General features: G+C 34.4%; 1 protein-coding gene across 1 annotated transcript in view; it reads left to right on the forward strand.

The window, feature by feature from the left end:
• The window catches only part of LOC145681533 (kielin/chordin-like protein), a 30,191-nt gene extending 14,212 nt beyond the window's left edge, over positions 1–15,979 (forward strand). The window contains exons 5-11 of the mRNA XM_081753179.1: positions 1,434–1,553; positions 3,970–4,103; positions 7,169–7,369; positions 10,429–10,593; positions 12,397–12,513; positions 14,664–14,844; positions 15,555–15,979. Coding sequence (XP_081609305.1) covers positions 1,434–1,553; positions 3,970–4,103; positions 7,169–7,369; positions 10,429–10,593; positions 12,397–12,513; positions 14,664–14,844; positions 15,555–15,751 — 1,115 coding nt within the window. The 3' untranslated portion in view covers positions 15,752–15,979. The remainder of the gene's footprint in view (positions 1–1,433; positions 1,554–3,969; positions 4,104–7,168; positions 7,370–10,428; positions 10,594–12,396; positions 12,514–14,663; positions 14,845–15,554) is intronic.
• Positions 15,980–21,694: the final 5,715 nt, after the last annotated feature.

Genomic DNA, 21,694 nt, shown 5'->3' on the forward strand with positions numbered 1-21,694 from the left:
TTATTCTTTAGGACGATGTTTGTAACAATAAAATCATTATGATTGATAAAACAATAACTTAATTGTTTTAATTCCTAGTATAATAATTTTACTTCAAACCTTAAGTTGTCACACTTTTTACTGAAGTTATTCTGGGACACAAAAACAATAAGCTATTCAGTCAATCATTTATATTAATGGTGACAATAACTACACTGTTTCCTTAACGAAATTAAAAATTAAAAATTTTATAATAGTCTTGTATGTATGAGTATGGGAAGTCTTATCTAAATAATATCCGCCTGTAAGTTAGTCGACAGATATTATAATGTGATAGTAAGCTATACCCAGAAAAGGATTTTTATGTGGATGCAGTCTCCCGAAAATCAGCTCAATCTTAATCCTTATCCTAGAATTGAAAATGAAATATCTAATACATCTTTGATCAATATAAAAACGTTATCGAATAAATAGCATATAATTATCTATTTTATATGAATTCAAGAATATATTTCATATTAATACATATATCTAGATTCGAGCCAGAAATTGCAAACCTACAATATTCCGATTTTAATATTGAGTATCTATGGGTTGCCAGTCACCTTAAGTTGTAAAACGTGAAACGAAACTCACGTAATTGTCGATTTACATAGTTTCGGGTTTAAAATATTCATTCTAAATTCAACCATATGTCTATGTATATGCATACAAAGTGAGCAAATCATTGATAGGTTGGTTGTTTATTGAAATCTGTTCTAATAATTAATTACATTACATTAATTGCATTAATTGCATTACGTAGTTGACCACAGACTAGGATCATAATAAAGCTTTTAAAAAGTTTTTATGATTTCAATATGCTCCCGTTTATGAAACTAACAGTGTTCAGTGCTCACAGTACTTAAAATAAGCCAACTGAAAAATTGTGTACATAATCGCTTTCCATCAGAACCAGGGATAATCCTAAAAGTGCAGCAACATCGTACTTATCGTTCCGTCCCCCTTCATTTTGCAAATTCATTTTACAATATTCCTTGATGTGTAGCAATTTGGGTTCGCTTACCACCTCATTTCAATGGAAAAAAGAACTAATATCATTAGAGAAAAGCATGACCCACTGTAACAACACACGAAATCACAATAAATACAGTATGTGCACATATGCATAAGGTTTTTCCTGAACCTTAATGGCATATACAAAATTTTCACGAACATTTACATGGCTTTCAATGTTAATGTCGAAAAGAACGATAAAGCAAATCCTCCGTGTTTCTTGCCGAAATATTCTGTACCAATGTTATTTATATTAAAACAGTTAAATTTTTATTACCCCAAATGCACTTATATAATGACTATGATGACTTTGTTTTATATGTTACTAGATTTTAGTTATTTACCACCTTGTAGTTACCTGTAACGGTCTTTGTAATTTAAATGTTATATTCTTGTAGAGAAACTAAGAGGATGCAATGATGCCGACATGTGGTGTGGGAAGTGTGTTCCCCCAAATAAATGGTGTGACGGGCACAATGATTGCAAAGATGGGCAGGATGCAGATCATAAATTATGCAGTGAGTTACCAGTTTATTTGTTTATCTTCTGATTAACGAACTAGGGCTGAGAGAATAGGGAATTCCCCCTAGAAGTTGTTTCGTTACCCCCTTGCATATTTACAAGTATCCTATAATTTTATGTTAATTGCAAAAACAGATTAAGATTTAGAGTGTTTTCTCTAACTAGGTTCTTCCTTACTTACTGTTTTAGATTTCGTCATTGTTGTAATTCTATCTTTTAAATGCGTTTTAACTATAAATTTTTAAAACTTACAAATAACTCAAAAAGAAACAATAGAATTTAATAGATGATCAAAACGTACATAATTGTACCGCTATTCCGACTCCCACATGAAGACGTAGAATACATGAAGAAATTAGAAGCTTCATTATCGATAACTTTGAAGTGTTTTCTCGCTTATCTGAAAGGGGAATAGTCTCTCTTTCCAACACTTATTGTATTATATGTGACGACCACCATTCTTGATGGTTGGTCAAAAGACTATCATTGAAGAAAGAACTTTCCTGCAAGTGAACAAGAAGTATTTTACTAAAATTCTGAACGCTGACTAAACTACGAGTAAGAATACTATGCTCCATAACTACAATGACACAATCGTCCGTTTTGATCTCATCTGGACTCTTTACTGGGATATCGATAAGGGGATACTAGCAATCCCTATGGTAGTCTTTATTCGGATGTAGAACATCAGAAACGATTTGTTTGTATGGCTGTACTTCTTCTTCTGATGCAGTCCCAAACAGTTGATGATCTTTCCAAACAGTTTGAGTATTTCGTTATTGCAAGCATCCATCACAGCATGTTCTAGAAAACGTTCAGCATTAATTTCGCATTATTGGCATTCCTTGCCCTTTAACAAAATCCAGCCAAAACATGAAAGCATGTGGAAAAATGTCTAATATGCTGACCAACGAGAAGCTTCGTTCTTTTGCATCGACACTCTTGTACGTAATTGCTCGAATTTTTCCACAATCGTTCAGAGATATCTATAACATGTCTACACCAACAGCAAGCTTCCGTTAATCTTTCAGGCTGCACTCGTACAGCTTTCTGTAGTTGGTTTTACATTACACAACATTATTGTCCTTCAGTCCACAAACATTCACCTTATGGACTACGATGATGATGTGTGTAGCATTATGGATAGGTGTTTGGGAAACAACCATAGATCAGTGTATGTGGCCATATATAGGTGTGCTGATTTTCGACTATCAACATTGTCTTAATTCGGCATAACACGAGCAAGTCAGCTTCATTGGTATTCGTTTTGAATGTGGGTTAGTAAGTGATATGGAGTTCAGAGGAGGTCGCGCAAAAGGGCTGTCCGGTTTACCATAAGGACTAGACTTGTCACATGATCAGTCCAAAAGTCAAGTTCCTTGCTATATCGAGTATGGATATTCCAAATCCAGGTGTGGATATATCAAGTACGTAATCTCCATGTGAGTCGCCCTGGGTAATTCGAGGAAGATGCACATACTTCATTATTATTATTAATTTACTCAGGTAACTTGATTTTTGGCAATGTTTCATACAAACTTACCTTACGTGCTATACATCGTTTTTAAGCTCTTCATTACCTTTTTGTAAGAAGCTTTCAATTAGTCATCATCTTATAGCTTTTGAGATATGTGGACGAATTCATTTTTGTTCATTGATTTTCTATTTATATTAATGTTAATGTTTCGTGCATTTTTGACCATGTTTAGTTTATTTTTGGACAATTCCTTTTCTGAATGTAGAATCTGCATAGCCTGTTATATATTTGAGCTGGATTTCAGTCATCTTCATCTTTTTGTTTTTCAGATAAGTGAAGGAATTTGGAGTTTTCATTGATTTTTCATTGACATAATTGTTAATGTTTCGTGCATTTTTTGACTATGTTCCATCCATTTAAGCCAATTTGTTTTGTTTTTTTTTTTTTTTTTTAAATATAGAATCTACATAATCTCTTCTATATTTGAGCTGAATTTCAGCTATGTCCCCAAAAGTCTATTCAAATCATTGCAACCGGATACGCCCATTTAACGCGCTGTACATTTACAGATGAGGGAACAACTGCAAATCTATGTTCGTAGCACTATTGAACAGTACTGGAAATTTAGCATTCTTATAATCAAGTAATTTTCGATCGACGTCACAACTTATTTGTAAGCAGACATTTTGCAAACATTACACATACACAATATTGCACAAAGTATTACAGTATTACAAAACACTGTATATTATAAAATATTTGATGTAAAAATGTGATGCTTTAAATAACCAACGTTATTACCTTTCACCTTTTACAAATTGTAGAGAGGACTAGGTTAAACGAAGGTCATTCAAACTGTACTTGAATGAGTAAATTATAAAGTTGTGTACTCTATTTCGGGTATAGTTCTTTCTTACGTATATATATCTTTACAGAACAAGGAACTTGTATAGTGTATGGAGATCCACATTACAGAACTTTTGACGGCAGTATGGTAACTTTCATGGGAGTATGTCGTTATCTTTTGGCTGGCGACTGTAACAATGATACGTTCAGTGTTGAAGTCCAGGTAAGTTTTTTCAAAAAGTGTAAGGTTAAGTGCAAAGCCTAAAATAACCCATTGAATTATTCTTTCACATTATTCTTTCATTTCTTTTTCAAGTTTCATCAATCCATCATCCCATTAGATACGCTAAACAAAATCTTAATAAATTGTTTTCCTGTAAAATAAAATCCTTAGTCAGAACTGACAGAATGTTAATTTTAAGTAGTATAGAATTGTGTACAAATTTTTGGCTAAATTTTCAGATTGTGCTTAAAAAAATTTGGGGAAATTTGATTTAAAAAAACAGAACAAAGTACTTCTATTGCTTTATTACACCTTCAAAAGTGTTGCACTATTGTCATTAGTCTGCAAAAGTCTAAACTGAGGCGAGCTTTTATGTATAACATCTGTTTCCATATCTTTTTGTAGCATCTGGTAAAAATAAAACATTTAATTAGGTATACCATGAACTCAAAATACCTGTATACCGTTCGTCACCAGATATTCAATACAGTTGTTACACAAAGAAAAATAATACATTTATTTTAACTACTAGCTATAAAAGCGTGAAGTACTGGAGATTTTGCATCAGAAAATGTTACATTTCTGCGTTTACGGTAGCTCAACGATATCGATTTAGACCACACACATATTGAGAGTCAAACAGAAGAGTAGGGCAACGATATGTTGAATCACCATGATGAGTCACTGGTTTATTTTCAGCCAATTGAAACTTGTGCGTATAAAATTTTAAATGTCAATTTGCCATTTATTTTTAAATTCAAAATAGTCTTTCTTGTATCTGGGCCTATTAGAAACTAATATTATATTATCATCATAGCGGGAAGATTAGATACAATTGACACATTATTTCTTCCTCGACTATTGATTTAATGTAGTTTTACTCAGTTCCGGAATGAATTTCTCGTACCTAATGGTACTCTGCTTTAAAAAAGTAGCATGATGCACATTTATTATCTTACTTTCCTGAGTGTTTTGATACTTGTGCTATCTTGTAGTCTTACACCATATTTTATTCCGAAGTTAAATTCTTAAACGTTACATCTAAAATTTCTTAAATAAATTTAATTTAATAGCTCAACAATTCATTATGATATGGAATATTCATTCTCTACAATTGACGTCGTATATTTTATTTAATACATTATGGAAATTTTCTTTCCTTATTGCATTTAGAAATTATATCAGAATGCTGAGGTTATTTTTTAACATCTTTAATTACCATTTATAAAATATTTTATCAACATTTTTATTTCTTTTTATAACGTAAGTACTGTTATTATACATTTCTTTATTAAGAAGATTTATTTTACTCTCAGATTAAGAAGAGATTTTGGTTATACTGTTAGTATTTTTGAAAAGCATTATATCATAAGAACCAAAACTTTTATTAATCAATTGAAAATAATGATAATAATGCTGGTCACTTAATCTCTAATATATTAGACACATGATATTTTTTAAAAAATCGAATGTTATATCTAATGTATTAAGTGTTTTTTAACACCTAATGTAGAATTTTGTAATTAAAATGTGATCTTTCGTTTACTTTCCATATGTTTATGTGAAAAAGATGTGACGGAGGTACACACAAACCGAAATCACATACATCGTTTTCAAATTATATCAAACTAAACAATAACAAGCGAAAATTCACAATTTAAGTCATAGATATAAATAAAATTGTAATATCACATTTGTGTACTCCTCTCATGGTAAAACAATTCATAAAACAATAGTTCCTTTAAATAACACAACCTTTATGAACACAATTGAAGAGTCCAGGGGAAAACAGGAGGATGTCCACTTTTGGACAATATGTAGATTTTCATGCCATCTTCTAGAGCATGCTGGGTAGTTTCATTCAATATATCAGAAAATGGGTAAAGATCTACGGTTTGCCTGCTATAGAAGTTTAAAGATCCTTTTAAAATGGAAGAAGGGAGTATCGTCACCACTTAGTGGAGAAAAAGGGGATGTTCACTCTTGGACAAAATTTAGATTTTAGTGCAATCTTGTTCTGTCACGGACTTGTGTCAATACAGGTATATTCAATGAATTATTATATACTAAATGAGTTAAAAATATAGGCTAATATTCTTGCCCCAAAACCTGATTTTTAACATTTTAAAGTTGCCAAACTTGCTTAAGCAACTGCACCTTTTCGTAAGTAATGTCGGATACTCGTTTATACGACATTGACTATCAGATCAACAAAGTCAATGAAATTTTGTACCTCACTGGTTCTTCTTGCCCTACTATCCCATATTTGATACTGATTCGAGGATAAATGCACATTTCCAAATGTTTTTGTACAAAAAAACACCAGGTTTAATCGGTTGATAACAGTTTGAATAGAATGCTACGATCAACGCGATAATTATTGATGTGCTTTACAAGATATTTTCCGCAGGATCTGTAAGCTTTGAAGGTTTTATACAGCCTAGACGCGCAAACCTTCTATATGGAACTACCGAAGAAGTAATTAGGGGAGTAAAGGAGAATAGAAAGACAGAGGAAGCAAACAAGATATTTTTAATAATATTGTATATAATTTTGAAAAACAATCGCCTCTTTTTTCCATTGCTCTGCTTGCAATAGACCCCTTTTTCTGCGGTGCAAACCAACCTCAAATTGGATTTTTTGGTATTCTTTTCCTTACAATAATACACGTTGAGCACAAGATTTTGAAAGCTAGTTTCCAATATAATAAAGAACTTTTAAACCAAATTTGAAGCATTAGTTTAGGAAATAAAATGTTTTGAACTTTAAAAATCGTCTCCTGAAATATTTGTTAAATGGACATCCACGTTTTCCCCCTGGACTCTTCAATTGTTTTATCGTATGAAATTGTACCAGTGTGATTTTAAAGGTCTTAGATCTAAAGATTTCTATTCGCACTTTGACATGTTATTTACAAATTGGTAGAGGCTTTCGGAACCTTTATGAAATGTCGTAGTACTTTAAATGGGAAATGAAGATTATACCCTACTAAGTAATACAATATCATAATTACAGTACATATTTACTTACTAGATGTATTAATATTTCATTTTTTTTCCTTTCAGAATGAAGATCGAGGTACTCGTGGAATATCGTATACAAGAACTGTATGGGTAAAAGTTCGTTCGGTTGAAATTCAATTGGATAAAGGAGGAAGAGTAACAGTTAATAGCGCAATAGTAAATCTGCCTTACAAACTGAGTCTTTTGTCTATTGAAAAAGTTGGCACTTCTTATACTGTAGTGAAAACTAACTTTGGACTTCAGGTAATTAAATAGTACATTCAATCTAGGTATTAAAAGCTTTCGTACTCACATTTAAATTACGTTTACATACGTATTACCGAAGTTATAATCAAAGTTCTAATAACATTTCTAATGCCTTCTTTCTTACCATTTTGCTACCTAAAGAAACGTTAGGGCACCATTTTGGGTTCAGTTGAGTCCACTATCTGGTGTACATCAATATTATTATTTTCGAAAAGGTTTCCGACCATCGTTGACTCTTTGTGCGTGAGTAAATTTATCTTTATCCATCATTACTAACTTAACTAAGTTATTGATAATTAATTTTACTCTATAAATATACTACATTCTCTTTAATTACACTACATGTAGTACAATTATACTAGAGTTTAAGGATAGTTGTCGGTATTTCAACAATGCAAACATTCACTAATTACCCGAAATCAAATTACCGTAGATATTCATGTGTATTTTTTGTTGCTTTTCAACAATACAAAATACTGTAATGATCACCTAGGATCATACGACAAATCACTGGGGGAATGAAGAATTACAAGTAACTTTTTATTCAAAAAATCATCAATTAGAGCAACATTCTCCTTTAAGAAAGCAAAACACAGTTGGAAAAGTGTCCTTAGCTATATTAAGACATGGAACACAAACTGGAAATAAACCTCTCTAAGTTTAATTTAAGTAGAGAAAACGACTCGTGACCCTTAAGGCAAGACCTGAAAACAGTATTTAAACTTCAGTTTTTCAGTTCACGAGGGGAGAATTCAAAGTGAAACTGAAGATGTTGTTGGTCGTCAGTTAGGTCTTGCCAACAAGAACTGATGATGTTTGCTCCAGAGAACTTGCGTTTTTAATCTATGCACGACTGCTGAGAACTTTGGAGGAGATAGAAACTAACATCCAGTACGCGAGGCTCTCTCTGCATGAATTGTGAGAGTAGAATTCCATGGGGAGCATCCATCACATTTTCTAAACGGACTTGGATAGAGTTAATTTTCTTTACTTGGGACAAACTAGTACATGCCGACTTAACAAATGCGCTTCGTGTATTGTCCATGTCTTATGTAAATAACACGTTGCGCGGAAGCTCACAGCGTTATCACTCTAAGGAGTCATAAGCCAGCAGGAAATCGGAACACGATTTGGAAGTCCATGAAGGACGTTTTGCGGAATATCGCTGAATGTGTGATGAAGCGGAGCAGTATACATGTATGGAATTGAGGCCTATTCCGGAAGAAGGGCACATAGGCCGTTTTCTTGAATGAAGGGAAAGAGACTTAAAGACTTTATCAGAGTATATAACAAAACATAAAATTGCAAATACCTATTATAGGTTTCTTAAATATAAACCATTAATTTCACTAATAAATAGCTTGTATTAAATAAAAAATATATATTATTTTATATATTTATAAACATACTTGTATAAAATGTTATGTGCCCTTTTTACGAAAATCTTTGTTGGTTGAGAAAATAGCACACTATTAATGCATCACAGTAATGTCTTTACTGTAACAAGAAAGAAATATAAATCATTACACATGATAATAAATGTGTTATGGATTTAGTCATGCTCATACTCATTAAATATGAATTCAATCCAGTCCCTGTCTTCAGCTGAGAACTTCATTAAGGGCCGAACATCTGTCTGTTCTTGTTCGCTCACTCCAACAAAAGAGACAGGCTTAGGGTCAATACGTCTCAATTTCTGACATACCACAGTAGCCATTCCACCATCCTTAAGACAATACATCTACATATTATATAGAGCTGTGGTTTCTTTTGTGCTTTCCGACTTACTCATGAACGAAGCGAGGAACGAATCTTGAAGAGACAAGGAATCATACGAATTGCACTGAGTATGAAAAAAAAAAATCATAGCATTTGCTTTTACAACACTGAGTAACTAAGAGCATTTTAGCCGTTACTTCATTCTTATTTTGAAGTATTTTTCACCACGAACCCTTTTACTTTTTGATTCTTCACGTTTCAAATTCGTTTACTGTGACTCTTCTTATACACAGGTATACTTTCAGTATCCTTTTTAAACTGTTACCACGCTTGTAGGTTAATAATATTGCAATGAGCACAGAAATAACCGCTGCTAGAGTCTGAATGTCAGCTGTGAGTCAAAACACCAGTGCACAGGCTTATAAAAACAATATTGCCACGCTGCCAAAAATAAAGATATAGAGATGAAAGTTTCACAGCGCCTACAGCATAACATGGCGGTTCGTTTCAAATGATTTCTGGAAAAGGGAAAATAGGCCTATTTGCCCTTCTTCCGGAATAAAACGCAATTACAGAACAATCCTTGCGTACTTTAATAGCACGCTTGCAAGGCAATAGAAAAAAATAACACTGGGAAGTTTTTAATGTTAAGCGTTGGCTTCCAAACACCAAATAATATTTTCAACTAGATGTTGCTGCGTCATCGAGAAGTATAAATTGATTATTCATTGCTTCTCTCACAGTTACTTGATCCTAAAGTTTCTAAGGTCAAAGAAGGAAAAAAGAAAATTATACAATAGTATTGAGACTCAATTCAGGGCTATTTATGGAACTACAATTCAGTGATTGGGATCTCTGTTGACCAGTATACTGTAATCAAGTACTTGATTCATATAAGAAAGCATGAAGTTCCCATTAACTCAAGATTCTCATGTCCTCCCCCCACTATCCAACAGAGCTTCGCCCAGATATTGCAGTTAGAGTACCCGCCTGTTCGATTTTTGATGGGGGGACACTGTAGTCCGGATACTGGATTAAGCTTTAGGTTCACTTATAATATTGTTGCTGAAAAGGTTACTAAACTTTCTGTAACTGATGTAAGAAATTGTCGTTCCTCAGTGGTTTCACTACCGTATATCATCCAAACAATACTTTCAGACAGGGTTTATGAAAAAAGGTGATGAGAAGGAGAAAAAAGAAAAGTAAAATCATTAATATGAATGGTGAATGAGAGAATTTTACTGTATATATTGTAATACATCTGCTAGTTTCATATGTAAAAGAAATATCCATAATATGCTTTACTTCAAGGAAGTGGAAATATATTTCTGTTTCAGGTAAAATGGGATGGTGACAACAGAGCGGAAGTAACTGTACCAGGATCTTACAAGTCCAAAATGTGCGGATTATGTGGCGATTTCAACGATAATCCTAAGGATGACTTACGCCTTAGGAACGGAAGAGCAACTACATCAGTGGCATTATTTGGAGATAGTTGGAAGGTATTAATTAATTTGAAAATATGTATTACTATATTTATAGTGGATCCCATACTCGATTTGACAAATGTTTCCAATTGTTGAAAATAATATTGTTGTTAAACTTATGTTTATTTTGTTTCTCGTATTAGTTAAAAATCGTGATATTTATTCAAGACATAGATATATATATATATATATATATATATATATCAAAGAACTACACATTGTGGCTTACGCCTTCGCGCTGACTCGATTCTTGGTGGGGGGAAATGGGGTTAGGGTCCAGGTTAAGATGTAGGTTCACTTCTCATACACCCTTGGTACTGAAGGGAACGCTAAATTCCATTTCAGCCAAATAACCAAATAAATAGTAAGACCTTGCAAACTTGTTTCTAAGTAAAAACGATTACATTATAAAACAATAGGCCTTTGTCTAAGTGGTTAATCAATTATTCATATTGCAGTTTCTCTTCAATTCACAATGTCAGTAAAACATACTGTTAAAACAGTTTATAGTCTATAATATATTAACAATATTAGAATTTGCAATTTTTAGTTAAAATATTGTATATTAGATAAATAGTTAATACGGTTAATATTTTCTAAAGTAATGCGACTAATGTCACGAATAGTAATAAAAATAACGCTAATAACAATTATGTAAAACAATTGTGTGGTGTTAACTTTGGGTTACATAAGGGTTAGGTTGGGTTGTAAAATGTAAGTCGGCAGGGAATTTAACTCTCGCTTTGCATCGTGAATAAGTGTTTAATTCCTCTAAATTGTTTGTTACTCTAACTTACATATTTATGAAGTTCTGCTTTAGTCTACAGTATTTCCTTTTGTAGCCTTGTGTCTAATATGTATGCTCTGTCGTTAGCGTGTTTAGAGGTTCAAGTCTAGGTATTGTACCTAATCTAGACTCCACAGTAATGGTTTGACACTACTTGAAATAATAGGTCCTCTGTTATATATTTTAGCTGTTGCACTAATTAGTTAAACTTTTAGTCGGCGAAGCATAATAGTAGTATGCATTGGTGCTCATTCCACCTAAGGGTTTATGCGAAATTCCCCACAATTATCATTATCCATTACATTTATCATTGTCCCCACATAATTGAAACTATTTTCCCACAAATTTACAATTGTTTCCAATAAATGTACATTTTTCCCTATTATTTGATCGTATTATTTTCGATGAAAAATTATGTCTTCCTAAAGGTTCTCACGGGCAGGGGAAAAAGTGACGGGGAACGCGGGTACGTCGTCCCTCGCTTCCAAAATATTTCCTTGGCGTCCCCTCACTTTCTAGAAAAAGCACAATGGGCAAAGTTAGGGACGGGGGATAGCATGACGTCATCCGTAACCTATCTTTCAACATTCACTTTTAGCCCTGCTCACGGGCACAATTTGTACCCAGGGCTACGCTTGTGGCACCCCTAATTGGAAGCGGAACCCAACAAACAAATTGGGTAATCATTTGATCTTATGTCCTGGCAATTCTTGCAAAGGTTTTGTATCCTACTCCAATTAATCCGTATTTTTGTAAGACATAGACGCTTAATCTGAAAGTGACTTTGTATTCACAGTTAGGACTCAAATATAGTATTAGGAAAATAACGTTTAGTTGGCATGTAATCTCAAACACAATTTTCCGTAGTGTGATACTCATAAAGTTACCTGTACACGAGGAATTCTTCCAGCCTGGAATCTTTGTTCAACTTCATTTGTATTAGTTTCCCGTGTTCTATATAACTACTATGTAACAATATTGACGTAAAATTATAAACAAATCTGGATAATAGACAAACATGTTTTATATAGACAACAAAAGGCCAACTTCCAAGCTGCAGAGCTACTTCAACTACGCCTGTGGATCCATGTAAGACAGCCAGCAAGGAAACAAAAGAACTTGCTGCAAAGAAATGCTCTATTCTCAAGGTGAGTCAGTTGATTTTCTTTAAATTAATACAGACATATAATATAATTTAAATTGTAATAAAACAGCAACAATCATATGATTGTTATTGTCTCCATGTGGAATTCCAGCCCAAGCTTGTATAATTCAATTATTGTTCATACTAATGTCGGTACGATAAAAACGACTATTGAAAATACTTATCAATCAGGTTTATCTATGTTTTCACTAGATATGATAGTAAATGATACCATTTAGGTCTATATATTTGAGAATTTTTACAGGAATCATTAAAATCGTATAATAACTTCGTTTTAAAATTGCGAAAACGAAGATTGAGTCAAAATTCGCAGAATGTGTAGAGAATGGAAGCCCATTGATGTGGAGAGTGGCACAGCTCTGATACACATGGCATGCTTCTTTCTTCCTAGTAACAGTTAACCAGATAAGCAGTTACTTAATGAATACTTCTTTTCTGAAAGTTAGATATTGTACTTGTACTGCTTCTTTAGGATGAACTAGAATTATTTCCGCTGTGTCGGAAGCAATCTAATATTAAGGCAAGAAACAGTAGATCGAAGAAGTTTGAATACACTGTCGTCAAACATACCAAAGTTATCCGTTACACAAGTAATCTTCAGGACAAGATAGTTTGTGCATATAATTTGTGCTCATCACGTTTGCAGATCGTTCATCCATGCTATGAAAGCTCGCGGAAGAATAAGGGAATATGGTAAATCAGCTAGTGTCAGAATCAATGTTGCTAGAATTATCGGTGTATTTTTTTTCATGGTGCCCATTACTGTGGTACCATTGAACTGCACATCATAGTCGTCTGGGGCTGTAATTGTTCAAGTCCAGAGAATGTTTCGAATGGAATTCTGTTTTTTTTCTCCACCGAATTAAGCTTTTGCTTGCACTACTCTGATTGTTACATTTGTTACTGGCTATGATAGGGTGGAAGAGGTATTCATTTTGCATTAGCACATAGATGTATCTCCCTGGTTAATATTGAACATTTATACGTGTTAGTATATGAAAATATTTGAGTTTCACTTTGTCTCACAGTATATGAAAATATTTCACTTTCACTTTGTCTCAAAATTTATTTTGAATCTAAAATTGACCTTTAATGACATTTTGAAATCATGAATAACAATATGAAATATCATAAACTTTTACTAAGTAAATAGGATTTTTCAATAACGTGAATTGAGCAATTATATGAACAACACAACACAATATGGTTTTTCAAGTTGTGATAAGTGTCAGGAACATTCACAACTACTAAACCGTGCATTTATTTATATGTAGAAAGATTTAGTGTTAGATCATTTTCGGTAATTTTAGTAAACGAAGAGGAAGAAATGCAACGTTATGTTCATCGTGAATACATGGAACCAATAAAAAATTATTTTAATTAGTTATTGCTTCCGATTCCGCTCATTTCTTCTCACGTCACGAAAACAGTATTGTATAGGTGAATTCGAGAGCTAAATAGCTCATGTACTGCACGATTGGTTGTTTGAATTTACTATTTCAGAGATTAGTTATCACTACACTTCTATTTTCATCTTCCAAGTTACAACAATATGTAATATTTATGTTTGGACTGTTGCTAACGAAAAGAGACTTCATTTATTAATAGAAACACAGAGATGTACTTGCAGAAACATTAGCACATTTGTGACTTTTGCATTTTTTTTCTAGTTTGGAAAGAGTAATTCCACTATACCGGACTGAGGAGAACATGGACGCCTGAACGAAATTTTCTAGGGGGCATCACCCTGGTTACTATATAACGTTTGGTAACTTTTTATTTGTCTTAAGAAAATCTTAAGAAATTTATGTTATTTTGGTGAGCCATAGGGGACGGGCCCCCTACCGTCCCTTCGGGCGTCCATGAAGAAGAAGCATGTATCGGATACACTTCCCATCCAAATGTTAAACAACATACATATAGGAGCCTAAACAGTAAAAAAATCTACGTATAAGCCTATCATTTGAATAAATTACTACGGAAACAAATTTTGCAAACTATGACTCTTTAATGCAACGAAAGCTCCCGAATATACTTATAGATTCATTCACATCAATAATAGTACAATTTATATTCATACCATTATAAACGGTACAAAGTAACACATTTAATGGTGTTCTACATTCTTTGCAGAGCTCTTTGTTCAAACCTTGCCATGCGGTCTTGCCTTTAGACGAATTTCTTCGAACTTGTGAATTTGATCTTTGCGCTTGCAAGGAGAGCGATCGTTGTTTATGCAACGTCATATCCTCCTATTCGTCTGAATGCGCAAGACAAGGTGTTGTATTGGGATGGACAGCTAACTCACTTTGTGGTAAGCAACGAATACTTTATTGATACAGTAGAAATAAAATGTGTCAAAGAATTAAAGCAAATTAATGTCAAATGTCGTGCTATGATATAGGTATTGAATTGCCATCCAATGAGTAAGACAGGGATTTCCTATTAATATAAAAAGGATTGATTTTTTAAAATACAAATAATTCGTAATCTTATTATGAACATAATAACTTAAATAATATTTATAATAACGAAAAATCTTATTTATTTTGAAATATATTCTTCTTTGATTTCCTTGATCCTTCTATCTTTTATTTTTTCGATAGACATTTGGTTGTTTATTTTTTTCAGTCGGTTATCTTTGTCGTGCCTCGTGCTGCTTCTATCTCGGAATTAAATATTCAGTGATACACTTTGAAATTTGTAGTAGAATCTCATGTTAAATAAGTCATACGATGAAGGATTAAACATTTATCATTTCATCATAGATCTTTGAAATGAATGATACCAATTTTTTCCAGTGCATTTCCTACGCGATATTAAATATCTCTAAAATCCACAAAAATATATTTTATTTCAAAATTGTGTTGAGTTGTAATTATATTATTACTTGTAGGATTGAAATTCCTTAAATAATAGGTGAAAGGAAGATAAAAGTGTTATTATTAAACATGTAGTTTTTTCTTAATTATTTAATTTTCAAATTAGACCGTATTATGTAATCTTAATTATATCATTTTTCAGATATTGAATGTCCTAGAAGCAGCGGTCTAACATTTACCGAGTGTGGCTCTCCCGTCCCACGTACATGTGCTAATAGAAATAGTTGTTCATGTGCTACTTCAATTGATTGCCTTAATCCATGTGTACCTACTTGTCAGTGCCCAGCATCAAAAGTTCTTCATAATGGACGTTGTATCGATCCGAAGGAATGTCCTTAGAATATTAAAAAACAAGAGTATCATGTTTGGCTATCAATTAAGGACAATAACATTGTCTCCATTATCGATATTTACTTAATAATCGGAAACATAATGGAAGAATAAGTACACCCTTTCAGAATGGTTTATTTTAAATAATTGTAGCGTTTTACCACTTAAGACGCCATGAGAATTTACTTTAATGAGAGATGAGCTATAATTTATTTATAATAAAGAAATTTTAAGATATCACGTTTACTTCTTATATAATATTAATTGTAATCCTGTTTAAAATCCCTTTAAAACACACATAACATTTTCAAGTTACATGATTCAAGTTTCCTTGGAGCACATAAACACAAGAATGACAGAAAGTATGTGTACTGTATTTTAATCCAGTACAACTATTTTAATCCAGTACAACCAGTCCAGTATTGTATTTTAATCCAACATTGCATTCATCAGTTGCAAATAAATTACTGGAGGACGCATTAAACTACTAGAGAAGATCTCAATGCTACAGTCACAAGTACAGCAAGTAGATGGCTGGGGTGACGCTGAGAGTGGGTAGATCTAATGCGTAAGAGGCTGAACTAATTAGTGAAATTCATAGCTAGGAGTTGATAAGCTAACAACTTTTCTTATCAACCTTAATGACAGGGACAACAGTCACTTTTCCATTGTAGCTGTGAGTGAGTTATAGAGTATACTGAAAAGAGAAAAAATGTATGATGTTTTATACAATTTATGAATCAGCAATTAATTGGCGTTATAGACATATTCCGCACTATGTATGCATTTTCTCAAGTAGAGGAATTCTCATCCGCTGTTACCTAGTAACTACAAAGGTAACCAAGAAAGTTTTGTCGCTTTTTCATCAACCATTTTCGAACATCATATGTCACCTAAGATGTACCTGGAAGATAAAAAATAGTCCCCATCAGCATCGACGACCTCCGGCCAACGTTCTGGAAGACCATGGATTCCATCGCCGTAGAACTTGGTGCGCCCTGAAACTAAGAAAGTATCAAGTGCATTATGCACCTCTACTTCGGATTTAAACCAGTGTCCTCTAAGGTAATTGTGCAAGGAATGGAACACGTGATAATCGGACTATGCAATGTCTTGGGAGCGTGTCCGTTGCAATAGTGTTTCCCATCCAAGGCCTAGAATGGTGGTCTAGGTCATCCTAGCCACGTGGGCTTAGTGTTGTCCTGTAATAGGAGGTCTCCTTTGCAATTCAGAATCCCAGGCTTGAGAGTTTTGCGTTTTTCTTGAACACGGCTCAACCGCTGATAGTACATAGTTGCACTGATGCTCTGACCAACTGGTAGCAGTTCCCGATGCAAGATACCACCAGCAGCCCACCAGACACACAGGAAAAACTTCTTCTAATGCAGTGCTGATTTTGGCTGTTTTGGAACCGGTTCATGTGATGCAAATAAAATGATGACTATAACAGAAGGAGCTTCGTACAGAAACCACTTCTTATCAGTGTCAATATCCTGTTCATAAATGGCTCCTTCCCCAGACGAGGCAGCAACGAAACACAAGTGCCTGCTCGCGTTACCTTCTGGACAGGAGTCAGATCATGTGGGACATATCGACTCAACTGATAGTGCTTTCCAAGCTGATGGTGGTGCTACCGAATGGTTTCTACACTCACACTGAATTGTAATCCCAGTTCCTTACATGTCTGGCCATTGTTCGCCTTAATTGCTGCGTGAAGATCTCCATTTTGTACATGTGTTGGTCTTTCGGTACGTGGTGCGTCTTCGAGTGTTTTCTCACCATACTGAGACTTGTTAAGCCACCGCTGCACTGAACTCGTAGTCGCGACATCCTCACTAAAGGTCTGGGATGTCTTTCGCCCCGCGTTTGATCCAAGTTTGAAGTCGTACAACACACACGCCCTTATGACGCTCTATGGAGGTTCCATGTTCACTGTGTCCTTACGCAAGTTCTTGGTGTAATTGAACTACCGCAACCAGATAGTATGTTGGACATACCAACACCAACAACTGACCTTCACCTTATCTCCATTTGCATTCATTTCACGGTGTGAGGGCCAATTGAACAAAGACCTCAACAAAAAGCGGTAGAATTTTTATGGTTACCTTTATATTATGTGTGTCCTTGGTCCATGGGGTCCCGTGCTGGAATTCGGGTAGAAGAGTCTTGAAATTTAAACACATTGTGGTAGTTTAGATTCCAACTTTAACGTTAGGCTTATGTCTGATTTACAATTGATTTCAGACCGTAAATTAGAACAAACCAAGTCGATGAGTTATAAGAGTATGTAGCATTAGTTGTTTAAATTCAACTACTGCATCACTGGTATGAAAGCGCAGCAAGAAATATATGGAGGAAATTTGATTATTTGCAGACCGAATTGCGATTCTAACATACAGTGTTTCCCTGGTTCAGAGAGGTTTGTAACTAATGTTGGTATATGGAAATTAAACCATGATGCTGGTTCGTTTTCTACTTTGGGTCGCTCCAAGAATTACCATTAGGTTAGTTAAGGCTTAATAGAACATATTCAAGAATTTAGCTAGGTTGGATCTCGGGTAACCCGAGAGTCCAATGAAATTAACTTCGAATGTCAATTGGGTAAAGTTCAATGTGTGAGAAAAATGACTTAACCACTATTGCTGCGTCACTTTTACGTGTGAGGCAATCCTTTATCGGAACATTACGTCAAGGAATCTTAATACTTTATTCTTATTGATTGAAGATATTGTCTATATTAATTTTCAGTTGTAGGAGGATATCAAAGTAGGATTTTATTTTATTTTGGTTATGGTATTTGCAATTTCATAAAAGCACAGTCTGTAAATGTTGTCAATGTTGTAAATTGTCTGGAAAGATGTTTTGTGAATGCAAGAGTTTCTTAATTCTGTCAACACAAACACATTGCAACGGTTAGCGTTATGTAACTTATGTAAAATTCAGACAGCTGACATGACTCTCAATAAGATGAATTGATTTGTAACTGATCATTACTGAACATGTGTAATGATTTTGACACGATTTTAGGGAGCCACGTGCTGCAGTGCAAACATCTGTGTGGTATAAATACTTCAGTCTGTTTAACTGAAGTTATTGAAAGTCCAAGTCGAAGACTTAGTGTGAATGTAGGAGTAAAAAGCGACAGAGAATGGAAGTTGTAGTTGAAGTAACACGTTAAGTGACGCCATCGATATTCACGATATACGGTACTCTGTGTAATGATTTTGACACGATTTTAGGGAGCCACGTGCTGCAGTGCAAACATCTGTGTGGTATAAATACTTCAGTCTGTTTAACTGAAGTTAGTGAAAGTCCAAGTCGAAGACTTAGTGTGAATGTAGGAGTAAAAAGCGACAGAGAATGGAAGTTGTAGTTGAAGTAACACGTTAAGTGACGCCATCGATATTCACGATATACGGTACTCTGTGAATTTTAATCGAAGTCAGTTATTGAAAATTTCATATTCATGAAGTTGGACAAATAGACTGCCAGTGGATACATAAGACATATATACACTATACCACTGGACATCTTAAATTTTGTTGTCATCCATATCTGCATTCGGGTATGAGCCAGTTACCCTCTTCCATTTTATACTGAGAATTGTCATAAACTTTGACTTACATATCAGAAATTTTGCTACATGAACATTCACTTATATATATTAAATATGATACGAAATACATATAACTACTACTTTAATTCTGTTTCTTACTTACACACACACAGTTGTTTTGCCGACTCAAAAATGGTGGAAAGTCTCCAAAAAGTGACTCTTATCACATGTGAGTTTATTAAACATTAGCAATGTAGGTAATTTAATATGTACCTGAGCTAATGCAAACAATCTGTGCCTACTCAAAGTACCCTTTTAGTAAAAAAAAAAATGCTACATTCCAAATTCAATTATAGAGGAGTAGCATCCCAGGTTGACAATTATGAATTCGCATTTTAATATACTGTGATGTTTGAGATGTTTTTCTTCATAAGTACGATATCATCGTTACATTTCATCTACAACTTAGAGGAGGTTTCAATTCGTTCTAGAACTATAAGTACTGAGATGTGTATGGCAAGGGAGATTTAGAAGACGTCGAAGTCAATATGTGAGAGAATTGTGAATTTATTGATAGCATCAGTTGAGTGCCGAGTTCATGGACAATTTCTTAGTATTAAGAAGAATCGAACATAATTTCAGTCGCTTGAAGAAATTCAGAAGATCTTGAAGCTTTATGTTAAGTTTCAGCCTTCAATATTACAGGAAGAATAATAGTAGAATCAAGAAGAATAGATTTTATATTTGAAATAAAATGAAACGAAATATACCAGTTTATCGCGCCACAGTGCCCTTGATGTGCTAAGGGTGACATGTGATTTTAGCAAGTTACTGATGACGGAAGAATTCATGAAATGAGAATGATGGAGGAATCAGGAGTATCCCGAGAAAACCCACGGACATGAAGTGGTTCAGCAAAGACTTATTTGGCCAGGGATCAAACCAGGGATCTCAAAACAGAGGTAAGCACTCTACCACTGCTTTATCCTATCCTTCATTTTATATTTGAGTTTGATGGTTTATTATGTTCATAAATGGAATCGAGAATCGTTCAGATGGCATCAGTGGTAGAGCGTTCACGTCTACTGCTTGGAGTTCCGGGTTCGGTCCCAGCCCCCACCAAGTGAAATTTGTGGTGGACAAACACCATTTGTGTGGGTTTCTTCGTGGTTCTCCAATTTCCTCCCACTTTCTTCATTCCACCATTTCATTCATTACTCATCATCACCGTCTAATTTATCCTAACCGGCGTATGCGTGGGACTTAAAACTTAAAGATTTAATTTCATTTTCATTGGTTCCAGAAATTGTGTGCAGTTTGTAAAAAGTGTTTATGATCAGCCAAGGTACGGCCGTCCTTGGGTAACGAATTTTTATGTCATGATACTCCATTGAGGAACATCTATCAATCGGCAAATGACGTCGTCAAACCTATTTGGTGTGTCCAGTCCACTGTAGCACGTCACTTTCGCCAACTCGGAAAAATCATCAGGAGCAGCCATATTGTGGCACATGAGTTCAACCCAGCTCAGACGTAGAGGAGAGTTTACCCGTGACGACTACTATTGCAAAATCAGCGTGATATCTGTTTCTTGAACCGAATTATCACAAGCAACAAAACGTAGGTACTTCTCTCAAATCTGAAAGTGCAAAACAGTAGTCTAACAAGAGACAACTTTCAAGGCCGATTCAAACAAGGCTCATCGAGCTTAACATCATGCTCAATGTGTGTGGTAGAACTGCAAGGAATAATTCACTTTTAGTTCCTTTCTAGCTGTCGTGCCATGAACGCCGACCTTTATTCCAAACGGTTGGATGCTGCACTACGCAAGAAAGAAAAAAAAAAAACTGCATTGGTGAACCGAAGTCGCGGCCTGCTAGAACGGGACGACGAAAAATTCTCTAGTCTTATGAAACGCAACAAAAAAAATCAGAAACTTGGTAACATTGAACTAATCCAACACCCAGCATACAATTCTCACCTTGCCACTTCCGATTACTACGTCTTGCGATCCAGGTGCACTTTGTGGAATCATAGTTCTTCACAAACCAGCAGAAGGTGGAAACAATATTGACTGCCTTTACTGTCTTTATGAACGAGATGTAGGATCGAGGAGTTAACAGGAAGGTGGCTGCAGACAATCCAACAGAAGAGGCTATACTTTGAATGTGAACATGTTTTCACTATAGATACTGTAGTAAGTACAGGAATATTGTATTCCAAAATATTGCAACACTTATGACTGATCTTTGCATTTGTTTGATATACCTTTAACAGTCTGTGTAGATCTATTTGTTAGGACATAACAAACTAAAACCAATAAGTAAATATTTCTGAGAAATTGAGGACTCTTCAGTAAGTTTACCACCACGTTTTTTTTTCTTTTTTCTTTTTTC

The sequence above is a fragment of the Thermobia domestica genome, chromosome 3, assembly GCF_964235325.1.
Source record: "Thermobia domestica chromosome 3, izTheDome1.hap1.1, whole genome shotgun sequence".
NCBI classification, from domain to species: Eukaryota; Metazoa; Arthropoda; class Insecta; order Zygentoma; family Lepismatidae; genus Thermobia; species Thermobia domestica.